We start from the raw sequence: 22,042 nt of genomic DNA, 5'->3' as shown, positions 1-22,042 counted from the left end.
CACTGTGCTAATTTTAAAAACTTTCTTTCCTTTTTGCAAAGGTAAGCTTTTACTCATTCAGCAATTCTAAACTTTAGATAAGATGTCATAGGTCCCTTGTAACCTAGTTTGGTAATATTTCTGAAACAATTTGATCTAGAATCAGTTTGTTAAATATCGCTGTGACAAATATGTCACATCGGGCATTAAACTCCAAATTTTCTTAAAAAAACTGATGTGACATATTTGTCACAAAAAGACAAAAACTGATCATTTGCTTAGTCAGTTTAGCTCATTCAGTTATTTTAAGTAAATGTATTCTTTGTTGTTAATTCTCAGTCATATTTAACTAAATTCAAGCATAACTAATTTATTAAATTACCTAAATTTGTGATGGAACTTTACTTTAGCTTTGTTGAGGAGTTTTTCAGTTACCCCCCCATTTTTTTTATCATTTTCACTCTTTTGTAGAATGGATAAAAAGAAAAAATATAGTGTTCAAGATGCGCTGGAGTTTATCACTGCAGAGGACAGTGAGTATGAGGGATGTGAAAGTAGCTCAGATGAAGATTTTGAAGACCCTAATTACATCCCCCACAAAGACGTGGAGAGTGATGAATCAAGTGAATCCAGTGATTCAGACAGTTGTGATTCAAGTGATTTAGAGACAGAGCCACATTCAAGCCATATGGACACTGGGCAGCCCAAGGCAGCTATCAAAGGACAAAAATTCTCCTGGAGAAAGAAAATGTTCGAAACCCCTGAGACCACATTCAAGGGACCCTGTGCCAAACCTCCAGATGAGATCCACACTCCACTGGAGTACTTCAAAAACTTCATCACAGATGATATGCTGCTGTTGTTAATGGAACAAACAAATTTATACAATGTACAAAAATCCAACCATCTGAGAAATGTAAATACCACTGTCAAAGAACTAGAAATACTCATTGGTCTCTGAGGATGGGTCTATGCCAAATGCCTGGAAATCGAGCATACTGGGAAAATGACACCAGGTGTCCTATGGTAGCAGATAACATGTCCCGCAACCGATTTCAAACCCTGTTGGGATCTCTACATTTCACTGACAATACAGATTTATTACACAGAGATGCAGAAGACAAGTGCTGGAAGATCCGTCCATGGCTTGAAATGTTTTGCAAACAATGCCTGGATATCGTCCCAGAGGAGTACAACTCTGTTGATGAGCAAATGGTACCCTTCAAGGGGACACACAGCCCAATAAGGCAGTATGTGAAGGGAAAGCCCCACCCCTGGGGATTGAAAATCTGGGCCCGGTGCTCATCCTCTGGTATGCTCCATGATTTTGTTGTTTATCAAGGTGGTACTGGGAAGAAGACTTTACTTGGGATTGGAGGAGATGTTGTGGTGAAGTTGTGTGAAACTCTGCCAGCTGAGCAAAACTACAAAGTTTTTGCTGATAACTTCTTCTCCTCAGCCCCACTTGTGCTCACACTTCTTCAGCGACAGATCTACTTTGTAGGAGCACTTCGTGGAAATCGCTTAGCAGGTTGTCAGCTTGAAGATGAAAAAAGTCTTGCCCAGAGAGGCAGAGGATCTGTTGATGCCAGGGTGAATAAGGAGGAGAGCATGGTTATTGTGAAGTGGTATAACAACAAATCTGTTACCCTCATCTCATCCTATTGTGCAACTGAGCCTCAAGATACAGTCCGTCGCTGGAGCAAATCGGGCAAGGCATTTGTTGAGGTCAAAAGGCCACACATTGTGAAGGAGTACAACACATTCATGGGGGGTATTGACCTGCTTGATGCCTGCATTGCAAGGTACAAGTACCACATGAAGTCATGGAGGTGGTATCTCTACCTGTTCTGGCAAACCATCATGCTCGGTGTTGTCAACGCATGGTTGATTTACCGTCGTGACTGCAAGCTACTTGGTGTCCAAAAGCCACTGAAACAAAGAAGCTTCCAGGCAGAAGTTGCCACAAGCCTGATCCTTTGGAAATCACACAGGGGGCGCCCATCACAGAACATCTCATCACCACCTCCACTACCCAAGAGAGTTCGTGTTGGAGTTCCAGAGGATGTCCGGACTGATGAGGTTGCACATTGGCCTGTAAAATGTGAAAAGCGAGGTCGGTGCAAAAATTGCAAGGTGAATGCAACTACCACCCTCTGTGAAAAATGTGATGCACGTCTTTGTTTCACAGAGGAAAGAAATTGCTTCAAAAGTTACCATTACCAAAGGTAAACTTCTAACAACTGGAATGAAAAAAGCCATTTGAGCAAGTTATTGACTTTATGTAACATTCTTTTCTATTTTGGCACAATGTTTTTATATGCTCATGTTTTTAGTTCATTACACCTCTCTAATGTTAATGTTTTTTCAGTGACATTTTCAATTGTACCTCCAACATTGGGCTGATTTATATGATTTTTTTTTCCAAGAAGCTTGTTGAAGTAAACCAAGAAATGTTACCATCATTATCCATGTTAAGAATTTGAAAATAAAAAGGAAATTCTGTTTTTAAAAGCAAGAAAGTGTTTACAGAATTACTTTCTAAATATGGAACAAATATACCGTGTATGCCCAATGTGACGCATATGTGACATTTCAGATCTGGGGCAGTGGGTGGAGCTATTACAAAAAAAAACTTCAGAAATGTGTTATATATGATTCATTTGATATAACTTACAACCGCCATAATTTTCATGAAAGTAGAAATAGGTCTGGGTTCTTAAGGGTTAACTTCCCCTACCCTATCCTTTAGTAGCCTACATAGATCAAAACTAATAAAAATAAAACTGATAACAGAGCAATTACAAATGCATACAAGGTAAAAGTTACAATTAAGTTATAATTGATAGAAAGTAAAATATTTCCAGTGTTGTTTCAGGGAGCACTTCATTTTATCATTTTATGAGTTTCATTTACCTGAGCTGTGAGATATAAGGCAGACACTGCAGGAAACTCCTCACTTCACTCTCTTCATGTGAGCAGCCTGTCAGCTCCACTTGTTTCTTCTCTGGTTGGAGTTTCAGCACTTCCAGGAGGATGGAGGTCTTTCTCTCTGAGAGCTTTATGGACCAGACTGCAGGAGCTGACTGGAAAACTGACTGTAATGATGGAAGGACACTCAAGCCTGTTTTAGTCTCATAATCCTTCACATCAGAGCACAGATCCAGGAGGAGATCACACCGATATTCCTCCAAATCATCATCACCATCATCATAGCCAACAAAAGGGAATGTATCAAATCGGCACACTGATGATAACAGCTCCAGTATCTTCTCTCCTGTCTGCTGTTCTCTTTCTGCTGCTGCACAGAACAGATTCCCAAAGAACCTGACTGCTTCATCACGATCCTCAAAATCAACACTGGAACAATAAGAAGGAAACATTTAGTGATGATTTGATGTGAGCTGCATAAAAACAACCACACACAATTGATGGACTCCATCTTGCTGACTCACAACACAAACATTAATCCTGTGTGTGAAATCACTGCGTACTGAACTGTAACTGTCATTTATTTGCTGTCTGACTAAACACATCGTCCATCAGAGCAGCTGAACACTGTTTTACACTCTTACAACACAAACACTCATCCTGCTCTAACACATCTGCTACATCTGCAGGTGGACACACAAAGTGATGAAGACTCTCCGCTGTCTGAAATCTTCATCTGCTGCTCACTATAGAGCTGCTACCATCATCATCATCAGGCTCAGTAAAGTTCAACAAAGTCAGGAGATAAAGTGCAGCTTCATGTAACTCATTCATTTACTGAGTTACTCACTGAAGGACTCATTGAGTTTGCTTTCATGTTGTTTCCATGGCGATGATTGATTCAGGTTTCTGTCTGTATCACTGCAGCATAGAGATGGTTCACAGCTGCTTTGATTTTGAAGCTGCTCTCATTTTCAAAAAGCCACAAACAGTTTGAACTTTGACTTTAAACATTTGATGTCACGTTGTTGTTGTTTTACGAGCAGCTTTAAACAGGACTGACTTGTCAGCACTGAGCTACGTTCTTCTTCTTCTTCACATCATTTCATGATTCTGCTGCAGGTCAAACATGCAAGTTTCCATCAAACACGTGTGTGCACTCCAACACTCTCCTCTCTGCTGCATGAGCTCAGTCACATGCTCACCTTCATTCACACAACTTATATCAGCTTATTGAATTTAACATGAAATCAATTCATTTCTTCACCTATCAAATCTAAATCAAATTCAACCTTTCTGATGAGAAACTTCTTTATTTTAGATCCTGTTTCATCTGAGATTTATAGAAAATATGAAACTTCATAGCAACAAACAGCTGAACAGGTCAGTGAAACACAGTAGTGTACTGAGCACGTTTCCCTCTGAAATATGACAGAGTCTGAATACATTTACAATATGATCCATGTAGATAAAGTCACAAATATGATGCTGATGACAAACAAATAGCACAAGACAAAATCACCACTTTACCATTTATGGACCTTCAAATATTTCCATCACTTCTTTTCACAGCACATCTTTTCTTACAGATATTTGACTCATGTGAAGAAGATTTCATTTACCTGAGCTGTGAGATATAAGGCAGACACTGCAGGAAACTCCTCACTTCACTCTCTTCATGTGAGCAGCCTGTCAGCTCCACTTGTTTCTTCTCTGGTTGGAGTTTCAGCACTTCCAGGAGGATGGAGGTCTTTCTCTCTGAGAGGTTTATGGACCAGACTGCAGGAGCTGACTGGAAAACTGACTGTAATGATGGAAGGACACTCAAGCCTGTTTTAGTCTCATAGTCCTTCACATGGGAGCACAGATCCAAGAGGAAGGCAGACTGATATGCGTCATCATCATAGCCAACAAAAGGGAATGTATCAAATCGGCACACTGATGATAACAGCTCCAGTATCTTCTCTCCTGTCTGCTGTTCTCTTTCTGCTGCTGCACAGAACAGATTCCCAAAGAACCTCGTTGTGTCTTCATCTGATGTCTCATCATCAACACTGGAACAATAAGAAGGAAACATTTAGTGATGATTTGATGTGAGCTGCATAAAAACAACCACACACAATTGATGGACTCCATCTTGCTGACTCACAACACAAACATTAATCCTGTGTGTGAAATCACTGCGTACTGAACTGTAACTGTCATTTATTTGCTGTCTGACTTTAGAGAGTAAAACACTAAATATCAACAATATAGAAACACACAGAGTGGAACAACAACATCTACACTTCATATCTTGTTCAACAGCAGCTTCACCTGCTGCTCACATCACACACGTGGAAATCACATATTTACTAACATTTGCTGAGAAATTAATTAATTTAAATTTTGATTCATTTACTTTTGAAAGTTTGCAAAATTATATTACATTAATATTTTCTGCAGCTGAAGAAGAGTCTTAAACACAAAGTGGATCATGTTGAGCCTCCTGTCAGAGTGTTTAGTTTCACCAAAGCAGCTCTCTTTGTACCTGGCTATATCACCATGGTAACAGATGCTGAACACACAGCCTGGTTTAGATCAGGTTATGTTCAGAGTTTCAGATTAAAATCAGCTGTAAGTGCCACATTTTCTCTGATTCTGTTATTTCCAGTCTGCTCTGAGTGTGATGTAGAGTCTCTGCTGAATCAGTACGTGTTATATATACAACCTGTTGATCTGTATCAGTCTGACTAACAGCACTGAATGAAGCCCAGCTGTAAAGTTACAGCAGCACAGTCTGTGTGTCACATGGTCACACAAGTTTACATGTATTCAGCTGCTGATGCAGTGTGAAACAGATGTGGAGCCTAATCTGCTGTTTAGTCCATTTATCACAGAGAAGATCCCACCAATAATATGAACTTCACTTTGATGTGGTGACAAACTAAAGAGGTTTCCTCGTCTCCTTCATCAGATTGTGTGTCAGACCTGAATGCAGCGAGTAACCTTTAATGTTTAAATGGAGCAAGGTTAAAGTCTCACAGCTCTAATGTGCAGCTGTCAGCTTACAAATAAACTGCAGCACAGAGCGCTCAAACACATATATTCATTCATTCATTCACTTCATAGATCTTTATCATCCATTCATGTGATCATGTTTCTGACTGATGAAGGTGGCATTCGATTGGTCCATTTGGTGTGGAAGAAGAGACAAATCAAACTCCTCCTTTTATGTGAGTGTGGGCAGAGACTGAAGCTGAGTGAACACAAAGTTTCGAGCCCACATTGTGACAGCTGTTATCTCTGACTGCAGCTTTAGGTTTCATCAAGCCAGCGAACACAAAGAAAGCCTGGCTATGATGAACCTGCTTCATTGTTCAGCCCTCTGTGCAGCAACAGACGCTTGATCCTCTTTTATCTTAAAGTTGATGTGACATGTTCTTGTCCTTTTAACATGGCTGTGTTATTGTTACTGTTTGATTCTTATTAAACATCATTTCATTATTGTCACACAAACAGAAGACTGTCACATGTTTCAAAGTGGAAACTGACTGATTTAGTAAGTCAGACAGTGAAGCTTCAAAAACAGCTCAGCTCTTTCATTTGAATGTTCACGGGACTAAAAACTCAAGTGAGTGTTAACAACAAGTCAGTAAGAAGAAGAAAACATTGAACCCTGATCCTTAGTCAATTTACAACATTTGTGTGAAATGAAGGATCAATGTGGATAAAACTAATGTGGCACTATAAAACTGATAGCAGAGAAATATTACATTAAAAATCATAGAACGGAAAATATTTTCACTGTTGATTTCAGTAAGCATCTCATCTTGTGTCGATTTAATCATGTGAAGAACATTTTATTTACCTGAGCTGTGAGATATAAGGCAGACAATGTCAACAAAACGTTTTGCACCGTCAAAGGCACCTGTGGTAACACCCAAAAGGCAGAGGACGACGCTAACCATCGCACAAAAAGTTGGATTTCTGGACATGCTAAAGGAAGGTAGAAGTTTCCGTATTTTCGGACCGTAAGGCACACCGGATTATCAGGTGCGTTAAGTGAAACAAAACAGTCAGATAAGACTTTAAGAGTCTTTAAACAAGAGAGAAAAGTGTGAAAATGTTCATGCCTGTCTGAGAAAACTGTATAAAGTGTGTAGTGAGGGGCTTTAAAGCCTTAAAACATCTATAATAATTGTAAAAAATAAAGTTGGCTACTTCGTGGATTTCACCCATCGCGGGTTATTTTTAGAACGTAACTCCCCCGATAAGTGAGGGAACACTGTAATTAACATATTGCTTCATTGGTTTACCATGCAAAGCAATAGTCCTGCAATTCATCTGAAGGTGCAATACTGTATGAAAATAATCTACCATAGTTTATGGTTTATTCATGATATCTGATAAAAAATTGTGAACCTTTTATGAACCAATAAGCTGACTGTGATTCAATAAATTACATTCCATGATTAAGCAGCGCTGTAAAGAATATTGTTAGAAACTAGAATTAATGGTTTGTGCTTGTTCTGGTTAAAGCACTTGCATTATTTACATATGGCCATATACATAACTATGGAATGTGATCTGAATCAGTGATAGCGCTGTTGTTTACAGGCTTGGTTTTTTGTGAGATCGTGAGACCTGGATTTCTTCCTTGCCAAGGGAGACGGTGAGCTTTTCCCTTTGAAAGAACCATAGCCATTCCAGGTTGGCCCAGAAGGGCAGCTTGCTCTTCCCTTAAGAACAATTGCAACAGTGCGGTCGGACGAAATCGCACCAATCACAGACATCTGACCTTCTGGATTTCACTTAACTAAACACTGACTATTAAGCCGGCATGACAGACATACGTGAGCTCAGATATGATTCTGGGGTATTACTGTTATTGCTATTATTGTATTCTATTTTCATATTGTCATTCCTGTTTATGAAATTGATGTTTAATGCAAGTCAAAACAGTTTTACCTGTGACTCCAGTCATTCTTCTGCACCTTAGTCCTCCTACACTGTAAAAACTGTGATTGGGGTTAATTAGAATCTAATAGGAGAGTAATAGTAATTATTACTCAGTAAAAACGTGTATGAGTAGTTTTAATCAAATCTAAGCAAAATTCAACAATTTTGAGATGTTCAGTTATTTAAATTTACACAGTTTTGTTTGGGGTAAATTCAGCAATGGTTTGTTGAGTAGATTTAAAAAAAATGTTTGAGTACTAAAAAAATTTAAGAAATCTAATAGATTTAACTGATGAAAGCATTTTCATTTTAATCATTGTACACTTCCGCCCATAATCCTTTGTGCCACGTGCAGGACACACGCGCTTCATGAGTGGACGTCTCCATTTTGTCAGAGGTAAGACTTCTTAATTTGTTCAAATATAAGACACGGTTTAAACAATAACGTATATCGGTTTTGAGTAAAGGTTTTAAACAGTATGATACGTCGAAATTTTATTAATAATCATCACTGTAATGATAGTATCGTATTTTTACACAAATGGCAGTTAGTGGACTGCTAGCACAAGGTCACTTTCCAAGCCTTCACGACTGTGTTACTGAACAGCTTTAACTAACCACATGTTTTACCGTATTAAAAAATATCAACGGTATATTCCGATGAGTTTTAACGTCTTTCATCCACGTTTAAAAGTTCATGAAAAGGTTTTGCGGTCAGTTGTGAGTGATTTTGTCAGCCACAGTCAGTTTTTCGAACTCCAGTTTCCAATAATGGCGGCCGCTACTAAGTTTTAAAATTACTCTTAGTAATCTTTCTGGGTCACAAAATAAACTTTTAACATATTTTCAGGCGCGAAAGTAGCTGTGTAAACATCAAATATCTGCTCGGTTTATCAAGATATCGCATGTTTGCAAAAGTGCTTCGACGTTTTCGGAGCATCTGCTACCCACCAGCTCGATAGCAAGCCGGGAGCTCGAGGGTCACTGAAGCCGCTGAGAACGGCACAACTCCCGGCACATCATTTTCAGATCACCGCGGGGTTTCGCTACTCAGTTTAAACGTAATGTATAAGTCACTTAGACAACCTAAAAATGTTATTGTTTGGTTTTTTTCAGTGTTTTATTTGTTCGTGAGTAAATCGGTTTGGCTGAGATTAAAGTTATTAGATTAGATAAAATAAAACTTTATTAATCCCCCGGGTGGGTTCCTCCTTGGTTTTTACACAGCTGACTAAACGTCAAAAATGATAATGTTGCTTTCCTTTCAGGTAATGGAAGATCCCTCAACTTAAATTCACCTGATCAGCATGGGATTGAAGTTGCAGGCTATCATAGTCAAGGTATTTTCCACAGACATTTCAGCTTGGAATTTTATTTAAAGAATTTTTTTGTCAAATTTCATTTGCATGGTGCACAGCTCCACTAATTTGTTTGCATGTTTTTGTCAGTGCAAGAGGACGCCAGGACGTCACTGATATAATTAACAACACAATTATGGGTTTCATGTTTTAATTGTATTTTAAATACATGTCTATTCTTAGTAAAAAAAACAAACAAAAAACAAACAAAAAAACACAAGTACAGGTATTGCTGGGTTTTTGTTTTGTCCCAAGAAGGAAAAACCCTTTCTGACGAACATAAACTAAATTAGATAAAAAAACTAAATGACTAAATTAATGTAATTTACTAAAACGACACATTTAAAGATTGAACCTGTCAAGCATGTTGACAATACCTTTGTGTTGACTGTCAGCACCCAGGCATGTGCATTAACATCAGCTAATTATCGCACATAATGCTCCATGTGATGATAATTTGATATTTAACAGTTTTTTTTAATACTGCCAATTCTCACAGTTTTGTCTTAATAAATGGTCACTTATCTGATGGTAATTTTTGGAATTCTTGCTCATTTTCAGTCACCAAGCAATCCTAGCAATAACATAACCAGAAATCTGGTTATTCAGTGCTTGATGGTGTACCTTGGGGAGTCCATTGATCAACTGATCAAAGAGTACAGTGTAAGTGTTGAAGTAGAAACATTATTCTGTTTTTGTTATTCATATGTGTTTGTCAAGTTTCAAATAATTTGAGGCATTATCATGTTTTATTTGTCATTCAGCTACAGGATGTGTCCAGGAAATATTTCATGTGTGCAACTACAGTCAGAAAACCCATGTGTTTGTTGTTTCAGGATGCTGATGAGGATGGTGTGTCACAAGATCTTTCTGAACAGAGGATGAAAATCTACAAAATCAAGGCTGTTGGATCTGAGGAGGATGACATTGGCATTGTGCTGGAGGGTGTGAGAGTTATGCCTGCTCTGGGCAATTTTCCAAGAGCATGCGCAATGCTGGTTGGATTGACATATGCAGTCGATCTTGCCTATCCCAAAGAGCTAAAATACACCTTGGAAGTATTCCAGAAACTTTTCCTTGAACTGGATTGTGCTAAGCTCTCACCAAAAGTGAACAGCCTCAAGAACAAGTTATTGGCTTAAACGAGGACTCTGAAAGAATGAAAGGGAAGTAAGCTCACTGAAAACCTTTGGTTTGTCTTTGTTAGATGCAGCTATCTTTTCAGTTTTTAAGTTAATTTCATCTTATTCATATCTTACCCAAATGACCTGCAATGTGTCAGGCTGTATTTGTGCTCTTCATTTTAATTTTGTTTTTTATTACCTACAAGTTTCTTAGGAATATTCTGTTTGAAAGGCAGCAAATTGGAGGAATCACTAGTGAAGCTTTTCTTTGTTTATAGTGTATGTTACTATAAAACATTGGTTTAAAACAACTTTAAAATTTAACAGAAGTGCAGTCCTGTAGCTGTAGAAATGTTACTTCCTCTTACATGTGTCTTAGATTTTCTCAGGTTAAACATCCAAATTGGGATAAAAGGTTGATTTACATTATTGATATTCCATGTACATGAGTGAAAAACCTTTGTTCTACAGTTATATTGAGTGATTCAATTTAACAAAAGATTGACAAACTAAAGTTTTTGTTTGTCAATCATAAATAAGTAACAGAGATAAAGGAAACGGTAAAGGATATTCAAATTTCAGGTTCATGTTGATATTACAGTCTAAAGATTAATTTCTTTTTTACAAAACTGGTTTACATTCATGCAGTTTATGTTGCTGTTGCTCTGTACACAAAGCTGTGTGATAAACTGTTTATGATACTAAAACAAATTTACAGCAGAGGAATGAATGTATTTAGGAGATCAGGAGATTGTTGATGAGAATTCAGTGTATACGAGCAGAAAAATGTTATATTATAAATTACTGTTTTATTTTCCACAATAAAACAAATTACTGTTTTGATGTTTTCTTTGTGAAATTGATTAATTTTACTCAGAAAATAAGTAAAATTCATTTCATTTTCTCTTATTATTCAGTCATTATTTTTAAGGTTTATTTGGAAAATTATTGAATCCAATTTGAGTTTTACTGAAAAAACAAGAAGATTTCATTTCTTTGTAATGGATATTTTAGGAAGTTTTTACTAAACCTTTGCCAGATAGTTAGTAAATTCAAAGTAATTTTTCTCAGAGACTTATTTCATATCAATTATTTTTTTTGGTAAAGTTGGGCAATTTCAACCTTCAGTTTGAGATTTTGACCCTAAATCCAACACATATTTACAGTTTAATTCTATTAATATCTACTTTTGTTTTCTATTTGAATTTAATTAACATTTTCTCTACATTTTACATAAATCTTTTGAAATTAAAATCTACTTAATTATTTCAAGTGTCACTTTGTTGCCATAACTTTTTTAAGTAACCTCTAGTCACAGTTTTTACAGTGTATGACTCTAGCTTGTGGCCCATTTTCCTTTTACTTTAAATCCCTTAAGGACCCACAGTGACACTGGTGTCACTGCCCCTTTACACTTAGAGAAAAACTATTTATAATGGTGTAACTTTGACTTTTAACTAATAAAGTCCCTAAGTGACGTCTACTGCACAAACTAATTCAGTCATGTGACAAGTGAGGCACTCTGGGTGTTCAAGACACCATTTTCAAAGTCTTGGTCCACCCGGTTAGCTAATGAGACCACTGTGCTAATTTTAAAAACTTTCTTTCCTTTTTGCAAAGGTAAGCTTTTACTCATTCAGCAATTCTAAACTTTAGATAAGATGTCATAGGTCCCTTGTAACCTAGTTTGGTAATATTTCTGAAACAATTTGATCTAGAATCAGTTTGTTAAATATCGCTGTGACAAATATGTCACATCGGGCATTAAACTCCAAATTTTCTTAAAAAAACTGATGTGACATATTTGTCACAAAAAGACAAAAACTGATCATTTGCTTAGTCAGTTTAGCTCATTCAGTTATTTTAAGTAAATGTATTCTTTGTTGTTAATTCTCAGTCATATTTAACTAAATTCAAGCATAACTAATTTATTAAATTACCTAAATTTGTGATGGAACTTTACTTTAGCTTTGTTGAGGAGTTTTTCAGTTACCCCCCCATTTTTTTATCATTTTCACTCTTTTGTAGAATGGATAAAAAGAAAAAATATAGTGTTCAAGATGCGCTGGAGTTTATCACTGCAGAGGACAGTGAGTATGAGGGATGTGAAAGTAGCTCAGATGAAGATTTTGAAGACCCTAATTACATCCCCCACAAAGACGTGGAGAGTGATGAATCAAGTGAATCCAGTGATTCAGACAGTTGTGATTCAAGTGATTTAGAGACAGAGCCACATTCAAGCCATATGGACACTGGGCAGCCCAAGGCAGCTATCAAAGGACAAAAATTCTCCTGGAGAAAGAAAATGTTCGAAACCCCTGAGACCACATTCAAGGGACCCTGTGCCAAACCTCCAGATGAGATCCACACTCCACTGGAGTACTTCAAAAACTTCATCACAGATGATATGCTGCTGTTGTTAATGGAACAAACAAATTTATACAATGTACAAAAATCCAACCATCTGAGAAATGTAAATACCACTGTCAAAGAACTAGAAATACTCATTGGTCTCTGAGGATGGGTCTATGCCAAATGCCTGGAAATCGAGCATACTGGGAAAATGACACCAGGTGTCCTATGGTAGCAGATAACATGTCCCGCAACCGATTTCAAACCCTGTTGGGATCTCTACATTTCACTGACAATACAGATTTATTACACAGAGATGCAGAAGACAAGTGCTGGAAGATCCGTCCATGGCTTGAAATGTTTTGCAAACAATGCCTGGATATCGTCCCAGAGGAGTACAACTCTGTTGATGAGCAAATGGTACCCTTCAAGGGGACACACAGCCCAATAAGGCAGTAAGTGAAGGGAAAGCCCCACCCCTGGGGATTGAAAATCTGGGCCCGGTGCTCATCCTCTGGTATGCTCCATGATTTTGTTGTTTATCAAGGTGGTACTGGGAAGAAGACTTTACTTGGGATTGGAGGAGATGTTGTGGTGAAGTTGTGTGAAACTCTGCCAGCTGAGCAAAACTACAAAGTTTTTGCTGATAACTTCTTCTCCTCAGCCCCACTTGTGCTCACACTTCTTCAGCGACAGATCTACTTTGTAGGAGCACTTCGTGGAAATCGCTTAGCAGGTTGTCAGCTTGAAGATGAAAAAAGTCTTGCCCAGAGAGGCAGAGGATCTGTTGATGCCAGGGTGAATAAGGAGGAGAGCATGGTTATTGTGAAGTGGTATAACAACAAATCTGTTACCCTCATCTCATCCTATTGTGCAACTGAGCCTCAAGATACAGTCCGTCGCTGGAGCAAATCGGGCAAGGCATTTGTTGAGGTCAAAAGGCCACACATTGTGAAGGAGTACAACACATTCATGGGGGGTATTGACCTGCTTGATGCCTGCATTGCAAGGTACAAGTACCACATGAAGTCACGGAGGTGGTATCTCTACCTGTTCTGGCAAACCATCATGCTCGGTGTTGTCAACGCATGGTTGATTTACCGTCGTGACTGCAAGCTACTTGGTGTCCAAAAGCCACTGAAACAAAGAAGCTTCCAGGCAGAAGTTGCCACAAGCCTGATCCTTTGGAAATCACACAGGGGGCGCCCATCACAGAACATCTCATCACCACCTCCACTACCCAAGAGAGTTCGTGTTGGAGTTCCAGAGGATGTCCGGACTGATGAGGTTGCACATTGGCCTGTAAAATGTGAAAAGCGAGGTCGGTGCAAAAATTGCAAGGTGAATGCAACTACCACCCTCTGTGAAAAATGTGATGCACGTCTTTGTTTCACAGAGGAAAGAAATTGCTTCAAAAGTTACCATTACCAAAGGTAAACTTCTAACAACTGGAATGAAAAAAGCCATTTGAGCAAGTTATTGACTTTATGTAACATTCTTTTCTATTTTGGCACAATGTTTTTATATGCTCATGTTTTTAGTTCATTACACCTCTCTAATGTTAATGTTTTTTCAGTGACATTTTCAATTGTACCTCCAACATTGGGATGATTTATATGATTTTTTTTCCAAGAAGCTTGTTGAAGTAAACCAAGAAATGTTACCATCATTATCCATGTTAAGAATTTGAAAATAAAAAGGAAATTCTGTTTTTAAAAGCAAGAAAGTGTTTACAGAATTACTTTCTAAATATGGAACAAATATACCGTGTATGCCCAATGTGACGCATATGTGACATTTCAGATCTGGGGCAGTGGGTGGAGCTATTACAAAAAAAAACTTCAGAAATGTGTTATATATGATTCATTTGATATAACTTACAACCGCCATAATTTTCATGAAAGTAGAAATAGGTCTGGGTTCTTAAGGGTTAACTTCCCCACTACCCTATCCTTTAGTAGCCTACATAGATCAAAACTAATAAAAATAAAACTGATAACAGAGCAATTACAAATGCATACAAGGTAAAAGTTACAATTAAGTTATAATTGATAGAAAGTAAAATATTTCCAGTGTTGTTTCAGGGAGCACTTCATTTTATGTAGAGTTACTCATGTGAAGAACATTTCATTTACCTGAGCTGTGAGATATAGGGAAGACACTGCAGGAAACTCCTCACTTCACTCTCTTCATGTGAGCAGCCTGTCAGCTCCACTTGTTTCTTCTCTGGTCGGAGTTTCAGCACTTCCAGGAGGATGGAGGTCTTTCTCTCTGAGAGGTTTATGGACCAGACTGCAGGAGCTGACTGGAGAACTGACTGTAATGATGGAAGGACACTCAAGCCTGTTTTAGCCTTATAGTCCTTCACGTAGGTGTACAAATCCAGCAGGAAGTCACACTGATATTTCTTTCTATAATCACTCAAGTTTCCATTCCCAAAGGGGAATGTTTGATATGTGCACACTGATGATAACAGCTCCAGTATCTTCTCTCCTGTCTGCTGTTCTCTCTCTGCTGCTGCACAGAACAGATTCATAAAGAACCTGACTGCTTCATGAAGATGTGACCTTCTGCGACAAACACTGGAACAATAAGAAGGAAACATTTAGTGATGATTAGATGTGAGCTGCATAAATACAACCACACACTACTGATGGACTCCATTCTGTCAACATGAAAAACTGAAAACACTGGGTCAATGACCAAGGAACCCAGACAATGTTGAGCCTCATGTCAGAGTGTTTAGGAGCTTGCAAAGAAGAGCGTCTGGACTTCTTTTCTGTGCCTCTTTGCTGACTTTAAGAATGCCCAATTAGGATAGCCGCACGCTTTCAGTGCTTCCTTTACATGTGTGTGTTCCTTCTTTTTTCCTTCAGGCTTAGAGGGAACATGTTCTGCCCGGTGGTGTAGGGTCCCAATTACTCCAAGTTTGTGTTCCAGAGGGTGATGGGAGTCAAAGAGGAGGTACTGGTCCGTGTGTGTGGGCTTCCGGTAAACTTCAATGTTGAGGTTGCCATTCTCTTCAATGTGCACCGCGCAGTCCAGGAAAGGCAAACAGTTATCCTTTGTGTCTTCCCTGGTGAACTTGATGTTTTTATCCACAGAGTTAATGTGCGCAGTGAATGATTCCACTTCTTGTGTCTTGATTTTGACCCAGGTGTCGTCTACATATCTGTACCAGTGGCTGGGTACTCTTCCTTTGAAAGAGCCAAGAGCCTTCCTTTCCACTTCCTCCATGTAAAGGTTGGCTACAATAGGTGACACAGGGGAGCCCATGGCGCAGCCATGTTTTTGTCTGTAGAAGCCTTCGTTGTATTTGAAGTATGTTGTGGTAAGGCAGAGGTCTAACAGTGTGCAGATCTGATCGGGTGTGAGGAGAGTTTTCTCCAAGCATGACATCCCGGTGCATTTCAGACCCAGCAACACACTCAGACAAAAACTGGTTCACCCGAAAGACAAAACTCCAGAACACAGACTTAACAATGTGGTGTATGCTGTACAGTGCAGCGAGGAATGCCCAGACCTCTACATTGGAGAGACCAAACAGCCACTTCATAAACGCATGGCACAACACAGAAGAGCCACCTCCACAGGACAAGACTCAGCTGTCCATCTGCATCTTAAGGATAAAGGACACTCTTTCGAGGATACCAATGTTCACATTTTGGACAGAGAGGACAGATGGTTTGAAAGAGGAGTGAAAGAAGCCATCTATGTCCACTGTGAGCGACCATCTTTGAACAGAGGCGGTGGTTTACAACACCAACTGTCTGCCATCTATAATCCAGTTTTGAGTTCCCTCCCCAGACGCCTTAACGCCCACTCACATCCTGGGCCATCTGACCTCAGGAATTCGCATGATAAGGTGCGGCCAGGTTTCAAAATGAGCTCACCCGAAACTCTGGCTGATTGGGACCCACACCCAGTTTCACACCTTGGCTCAGGTGATAAGAGGATCATCAGGGGGTCCTTTTGTCCCTCTGTGGGGGGATACTCCCACTAGGTTTATATCTGGGACTCTCCACCATTTGACCTTAGAACTGAAGAAGCTTCTCGGATGAGAGGTGAAACGTCTTCAAGCAACTTAAAGAAGTCCAGACGCTTTTCTTTGCAAGCTCCTTTGACTACGATGACCTGGATGACTGAGAACCTTCACAGACATATTCATTCATTCACTTCTTCATAGATCTTTATCATCCATTCATGTGATCATGTTTCTGACTGATGAAGGCTGCATTCCAAGGAGGTATTTACTGATTTAGCTTGTTTTGTTGTACAGTGTTATTTTAGTTCTGTATCTTACTTTGAGTCTTTATTTTGTTAATACTGTGTAGTTTTCACAGTGGCTTTGGAGCAGAGCTCTAGACTAACTTTTTGACATGGGCGCACCGGTACGCCTAACTTTAAAAATTTAGGCGTACCGGCACAAAAGTTAGGCGCACTCAAATTTTTCAACCGCATCGCTTAACACCGCAGTTTTACATGTGCACTTTCTTTGGGGGCGAAGTCCATACAGACAATATTCATTTCTAAATTATTAACTAACAAACTTGTGCTTAAAGTGCTTTGTCAATATTGTAGAAAATGTTAAACTTAATCATCATCTTGGCCTCCTCTGACGACCTGTTTGCTGCTGTCTGTTGCTGAAAGGCAGTGGGGAGAGGGGACACTTGGGCAGTGCATTTATTGCAGCATATAATGTGTTTCCTGGATACACTGTGCTTTTTCAGCATTCAAAGATTGATGGCACCGTGTCAGAGCACTGGCTATGAATTTCAGACGGATTAGGCCTTAACTTAACAAAAAAGTTATCAATAGTTCTTTTCATCTTTTCTTATTACTCACAGCTACATCCACTTCTCTCAGGCCCAGGCTGCTCACTAGGGCTGGGTATCATCACTGATTTCTATAATCCATTTGATTCCGGTTCTCAAAGTCCTGATTTGATTCAATTTAGCCTCAGACAGTCAGAAATATTATAATTCTGATCATTTATCAGTACTGATACACATGAGACTTCATCAGAATTGTGAAAATCACAGCAGATGCCTTTGTGTGAAAGTAACTGAGAGTAAAACACAGAAAAACATGAAGGAGATTTTCCTGGTCTGGCTTTTTATAGCAGATAACCTTAAAAATATTCTGCAATTTTGCATAATTTTAAGAAGTTTAAATTTGTTCAGTATTGAACAGCAGAAATTAGGCTTTCTTGTCCGAGGTCATTTAAGTGAAAAAAGAAAAAGACAGCGCTGTAAACAACAGTAGACTGGTGGGTAATAAGTGAATGAATAATGCAGAAAACAGAGATTTGAGACGGGAAACTGTTCCTGAAGTACAGAGAGAGAGAGAGAGCTGTGCAGGAAGTGTGATTTTTATCATGGTGGAAGCAAAACAGCAAAAGTCAGAGGGAATTCATGACGACATTGATCAAATGTGAAGCGTAGCTGCTGGCTCTGCGAATTTTGGTTGGAGAGAGACAAAACCTGCAGCTCAGAATCTAGCACAAAAAAGACGTAATCACAGCGCGGAACCAACACATCAGAATCGCTAAGCTCCGACAGCGTGTCCGTGTACGGGCCGTCGGGTGAGAAAGCCGAGAAAGACAAAGCTGATTCTGATGTGTCGGGTCCGCTCTGTGTTTACGTCTTTGTGTGGAATCTGTTAATGAATTGATATCGCTTTATTCAAGCTACTCACCTCCCACTTCCACCTGCACTTTCAACTGGACCACGGTCAATCAGAGAGGTCCTGCCCCTGACTATCTCTGATTGGTTTAGTCCACGATAGGGGCATAATGTGTGTCTGTTGTTGACCACATGGAGAGTTGCAGAGATTTTTTTTTTGTTACCCGAACAGTTGGTCGCACAGGTGCAACGAAATATTTATTTTTAGTCGCACCACTGAAAAATTTGGTCGCATTTGCGACCAAATTGGTCGCACTCTAGAGCCCTGCTTTGGAGAGAAGTCTTCAAACAAACCTGTGACGGAAAACCACTTGTGTCTGCCTGTTTCTTCAAGGGAATTATAGTGAACCTTCAAAAACAACTCAGCTTTATGGCATAAGCCATTCTATTTTTACTTATTTTGAAAGTATAAATGCAGATACTATTGCTTAGTGGGGTTTTTTTTGTCTGTTTTTTTAAAATCTGGCTGGGACTTGGTTGCATTGTTCTGGATGGGTAGGGGAAAAAACAGAAAAAAACGTTTATTAACACTGCTGTAATTTTGTTAAATATAATTTTTATTCAATAAAAAAAAATACCTTGATCAAAAACAGCTCAGCTCTTTCATTTTAATGTTCACAGGACTAAAAAAATCAAGTGAGTGTTAACAACACCTGAATACACTCCACACTCTGCACTGTTCACTTCATTTTAGTTAGTATTAAAATGAAAAAAACTATTACTCCATGCAATACTGCACTAACTGCCACTTTAAATCTTGTATTGCTTCATTTATACTGCTGCCCACTTGTGCCACTTTATCTCATGTGCAATATGTTGTCCCCCCCTTCCTCAATAGACTTCAACGGTCACATTGCTATTTTAAGATTTCTTAAGATTTCATTATTTATACATGTGGGTAGATATACATATATATTAACTCTGTTAATATTTTACTGTACTATACTGCTGAGTGACTTGTCTTCTGCTTGTCAAACACATTTTATTGCAATGTTGACTCTGTGCAAACTTGCATATGACAAATAAAACTGAAACTGAATAATAAGAAGGAAACACTGAACCTTCATCATTAGTGAATGTACAATATTTATAGAAAATCAAAGATTAATGTGTCAATATAAAACTGATGACATAGAAATATCATATGAATAAAAAAATCTGTATAATTACATTAAAACTTGTAGAACGTAAAATATTTCCACTGTCGATTTAGAACAGCATCTCATCTTATGTAGATTTAATCATGTGAAGAAGATTTCATTTACCTGAGCTGTGAGATATAAGGCAGACACTGCAGGAAACTCCTCACTTCACTCTCTTCATGTGAGCAGTCTGTCAGCTCCACTTGTTTCTTCTCTGGTTGGAGTTTCAGCACTTCCAGGAGGATGGAGGTCTTTCTCTCTGAGAGGTTTATGAACCAGACTGCAGGAGCTGACTGGAAAACTGACTGTAATGATGGAAGGACACTCAAGCCTGTTTTAGTCTCGCACTCCTTCACATGGAAGCACAGATCCAGCAGGAACTCACACCATTTCTCTGTAAGAGTAGTGTTTTTGTATGTGCACACTGATGATAACAGCTCCAGTATCTTCTCTCCTGTCTGCTGTTCTCTCTCTGCTGCTGCACAGAACAGATTCACAAAGGACCTTGTTGTGTTTTCATCTGATGTCTCATCATCAACACTGGAACAATAAGAAGGAAACATTTAGTGATGATTTGATCTCAGCTGCATAAAAACAACTGATGGATCAAACCCTTGTTTCACTCAGTGACACACAAATCACTTTGTAATGTTTGTGTGTTTAATCTGGATCTTTGTTGATTTTCTGTCTTCAGTAAAATGAAACTATGATAAAAATCAGAGACTGTTTATTACTTTGTAAGTCAGCAAACTTATATGTTGAGCCGAGGATTAAATAATTATTTCCTGCGCTGTAAAAAGGTAGAATACTCTGTGTGAGAACAGCTGGCTTTTGGCTGCCTTTTTTGCCAAAAATTACCTCAGACAACAAAGCCTCATTTCTGCTGTTTAATACTGAAGAAATGTAAACTTTTAAAACTTGTGGTGCCAAATTGCAAAACACTTAGCTATGTCTCTTAGAAAACCTTTGTAACTTTGCTCTGCTTTACTTCAGCAGCATAAGGTAATGTTCATATGTTGATTCATGGTTTAATTCTGTTTTTTATCGACTGCAGAATATTTTTAAGGCGATTATCTGCTATAAACAGCCAGGCCAGGAAAATCTCCTTCATGTTTCTCTGCAGTTTATCCTCAGTTACTTTTTTTTTGACACTTTTTATTTGTTTAGGAACATTTTTATGCAACAAGATAAAAGAAAAAAGAAAAAACAGAAACAGTATGAGGTCATGGGAAGATAACATACACCTGTACATACATCTGCACATCCACACATACATACGTCAACAAGTCTGCATTACTAATTCTATGCATTAAAGGGTGCTGCCACAAGCTGTAAAGTCCAGCCATTTTCTCCACCGTCTCCTTCCCAAATCTCCCTGCAGTCGCAGAGTGAAAGTCATACATTCCATCAATTTGACGTCTTCCACTATAGAGGTAAAAAGTGTTACAGTGGGAGGATCTCTACAGAGCCAGCGTTTTGTTATGGCCTTCTTCGCAGAAGCCAAGAGAACTTTCAGAAGGTAAACATCATCTGCAACTAAATCGTCTGTAAAATATCCCAGATACAATGAGGTAAATGTACAAGACACGTGGAATCCCAACACCTCTGTAATTTTCTTTATAACTTCCGTCCAGAAGGGTCGTATGAGTGGGCAGGACCAGAATATATGACCGTAATCAGCCATGACTTCCCCACAATTCCTCCAGCAAAACGCAGGTGTAGCACTGAATTTAGACTTCTGTTTAGGCGTTATGAAATAGCGTATAATGTTCTTCCAGCAGAAGTCCCGCCACATGTTGGAGTTAGTCGTGGTAAACTGTGTCTCCCAGATCCGTGCCCACCCATCTTCTGTAATCACAATGTCCATTTCTTTTTCCCATTTCTGCTTTATGTAAATCGTTGAGTGCCCTTTGAGCTTAGTCAGATATTTATACAGTTTACTTATCAAGGCTCTGTTACTCCCAGAGTCATAAGCATCAATGAAAATATTAACAATCGAGAAGTCTCCACGGACACAGCTCTTCAGTCTTTTGCCAATATAGTCACGGAGTTGCAAGTATCGAAAAAAGTCTTGTTTCCCGAGATCGTAAGTCTTGCATAGGGTATCAAAAGCCATAATTTTAGATTTTACAATAACCGAACACCCAGCAGTGATTCCATGCCACACCCATTGTTTAAATCTACTATCGTGGGAAGCAGGTAGAAAATCAGGGTCATACGCTGGCCACCTCAGAAGTTTTATCTCTTCCTGGAGTTGCGCCTGCTTGACCACTCCCCTCCATATTTTTAATGTAAAAGTGACCCAGTGGCTGGGCGTCAAGGTATCGTCCAAATCAGAAGCCGCGTGACCAAGTCTAGACTGGATTGGTGTGTCTGAGAGAGACATCTCAATCGTCTTCCACCTCGCACAAAAAGATGGATTACACCAACACACCAAGGACCTCAGCTGAGCAGATAAGTAGTAATTCCTTAATGAAGGTAGAGCCAAGCCCCCTTTGTCTTTCGGCAACTGCAAAGTAGAGAACTTCACC

The 22,042-nt window shown here is 38.9% G+C and overlaps 1 protein-coding gene across 1 annotated transcript in view; it reads right to left on the bottom strand.

The window, feature by feature from the left end:
- The window catches only part of LOC146547136 (uncharacterized), a 111,990-nt gene that overhangs the window by 10,834 nt on the left and 79,114 nt on the right, over positions 1-22,042 (bottom strand). Inside the window, exons 12-15 of the mRNA XM_085264082.1 lie at positions 19,635-20,051; positions 14,821-15,267; positions 4,533-4,964; positions 2,896-3,339 (exon numbers count right to left, since the gene is read on the bottom strand). Coding sequence (XP_085120208.1) covers positions 2,896-3,339; positions 4,533-4,964; positions 14,821-15,267; positions 19,635-20,051 — 1,740 coding nt within the window. The remainder of the gene's footprint in view (positions 1-2,895; positions 3,340-4,532; positions 4,965-14,820; positions 15,268-19,634; positions 20,052-22,042) is intronic.

This window comes from Mchenga conophoros, linkage group LG23 (genome assembly GCF_057382185.1).
Source record: "Mchenga conophoros isolate Kocher_MC1m ecotype Shallow Benthic linkage group LG23, M_conophoros_male_GT1.1, whole genome shotgun sequence".
In the NCBI taxonomy this organism is placed as follows: Eukaryota; Metazoa; Chordata; class Actinopteri; order Cichliformes; family Cichlidae; genus Mchenga; species Mchenga conophoros.
This window is presented reverse-complemented; position numbering and strand designations above follow the sequence as displayed.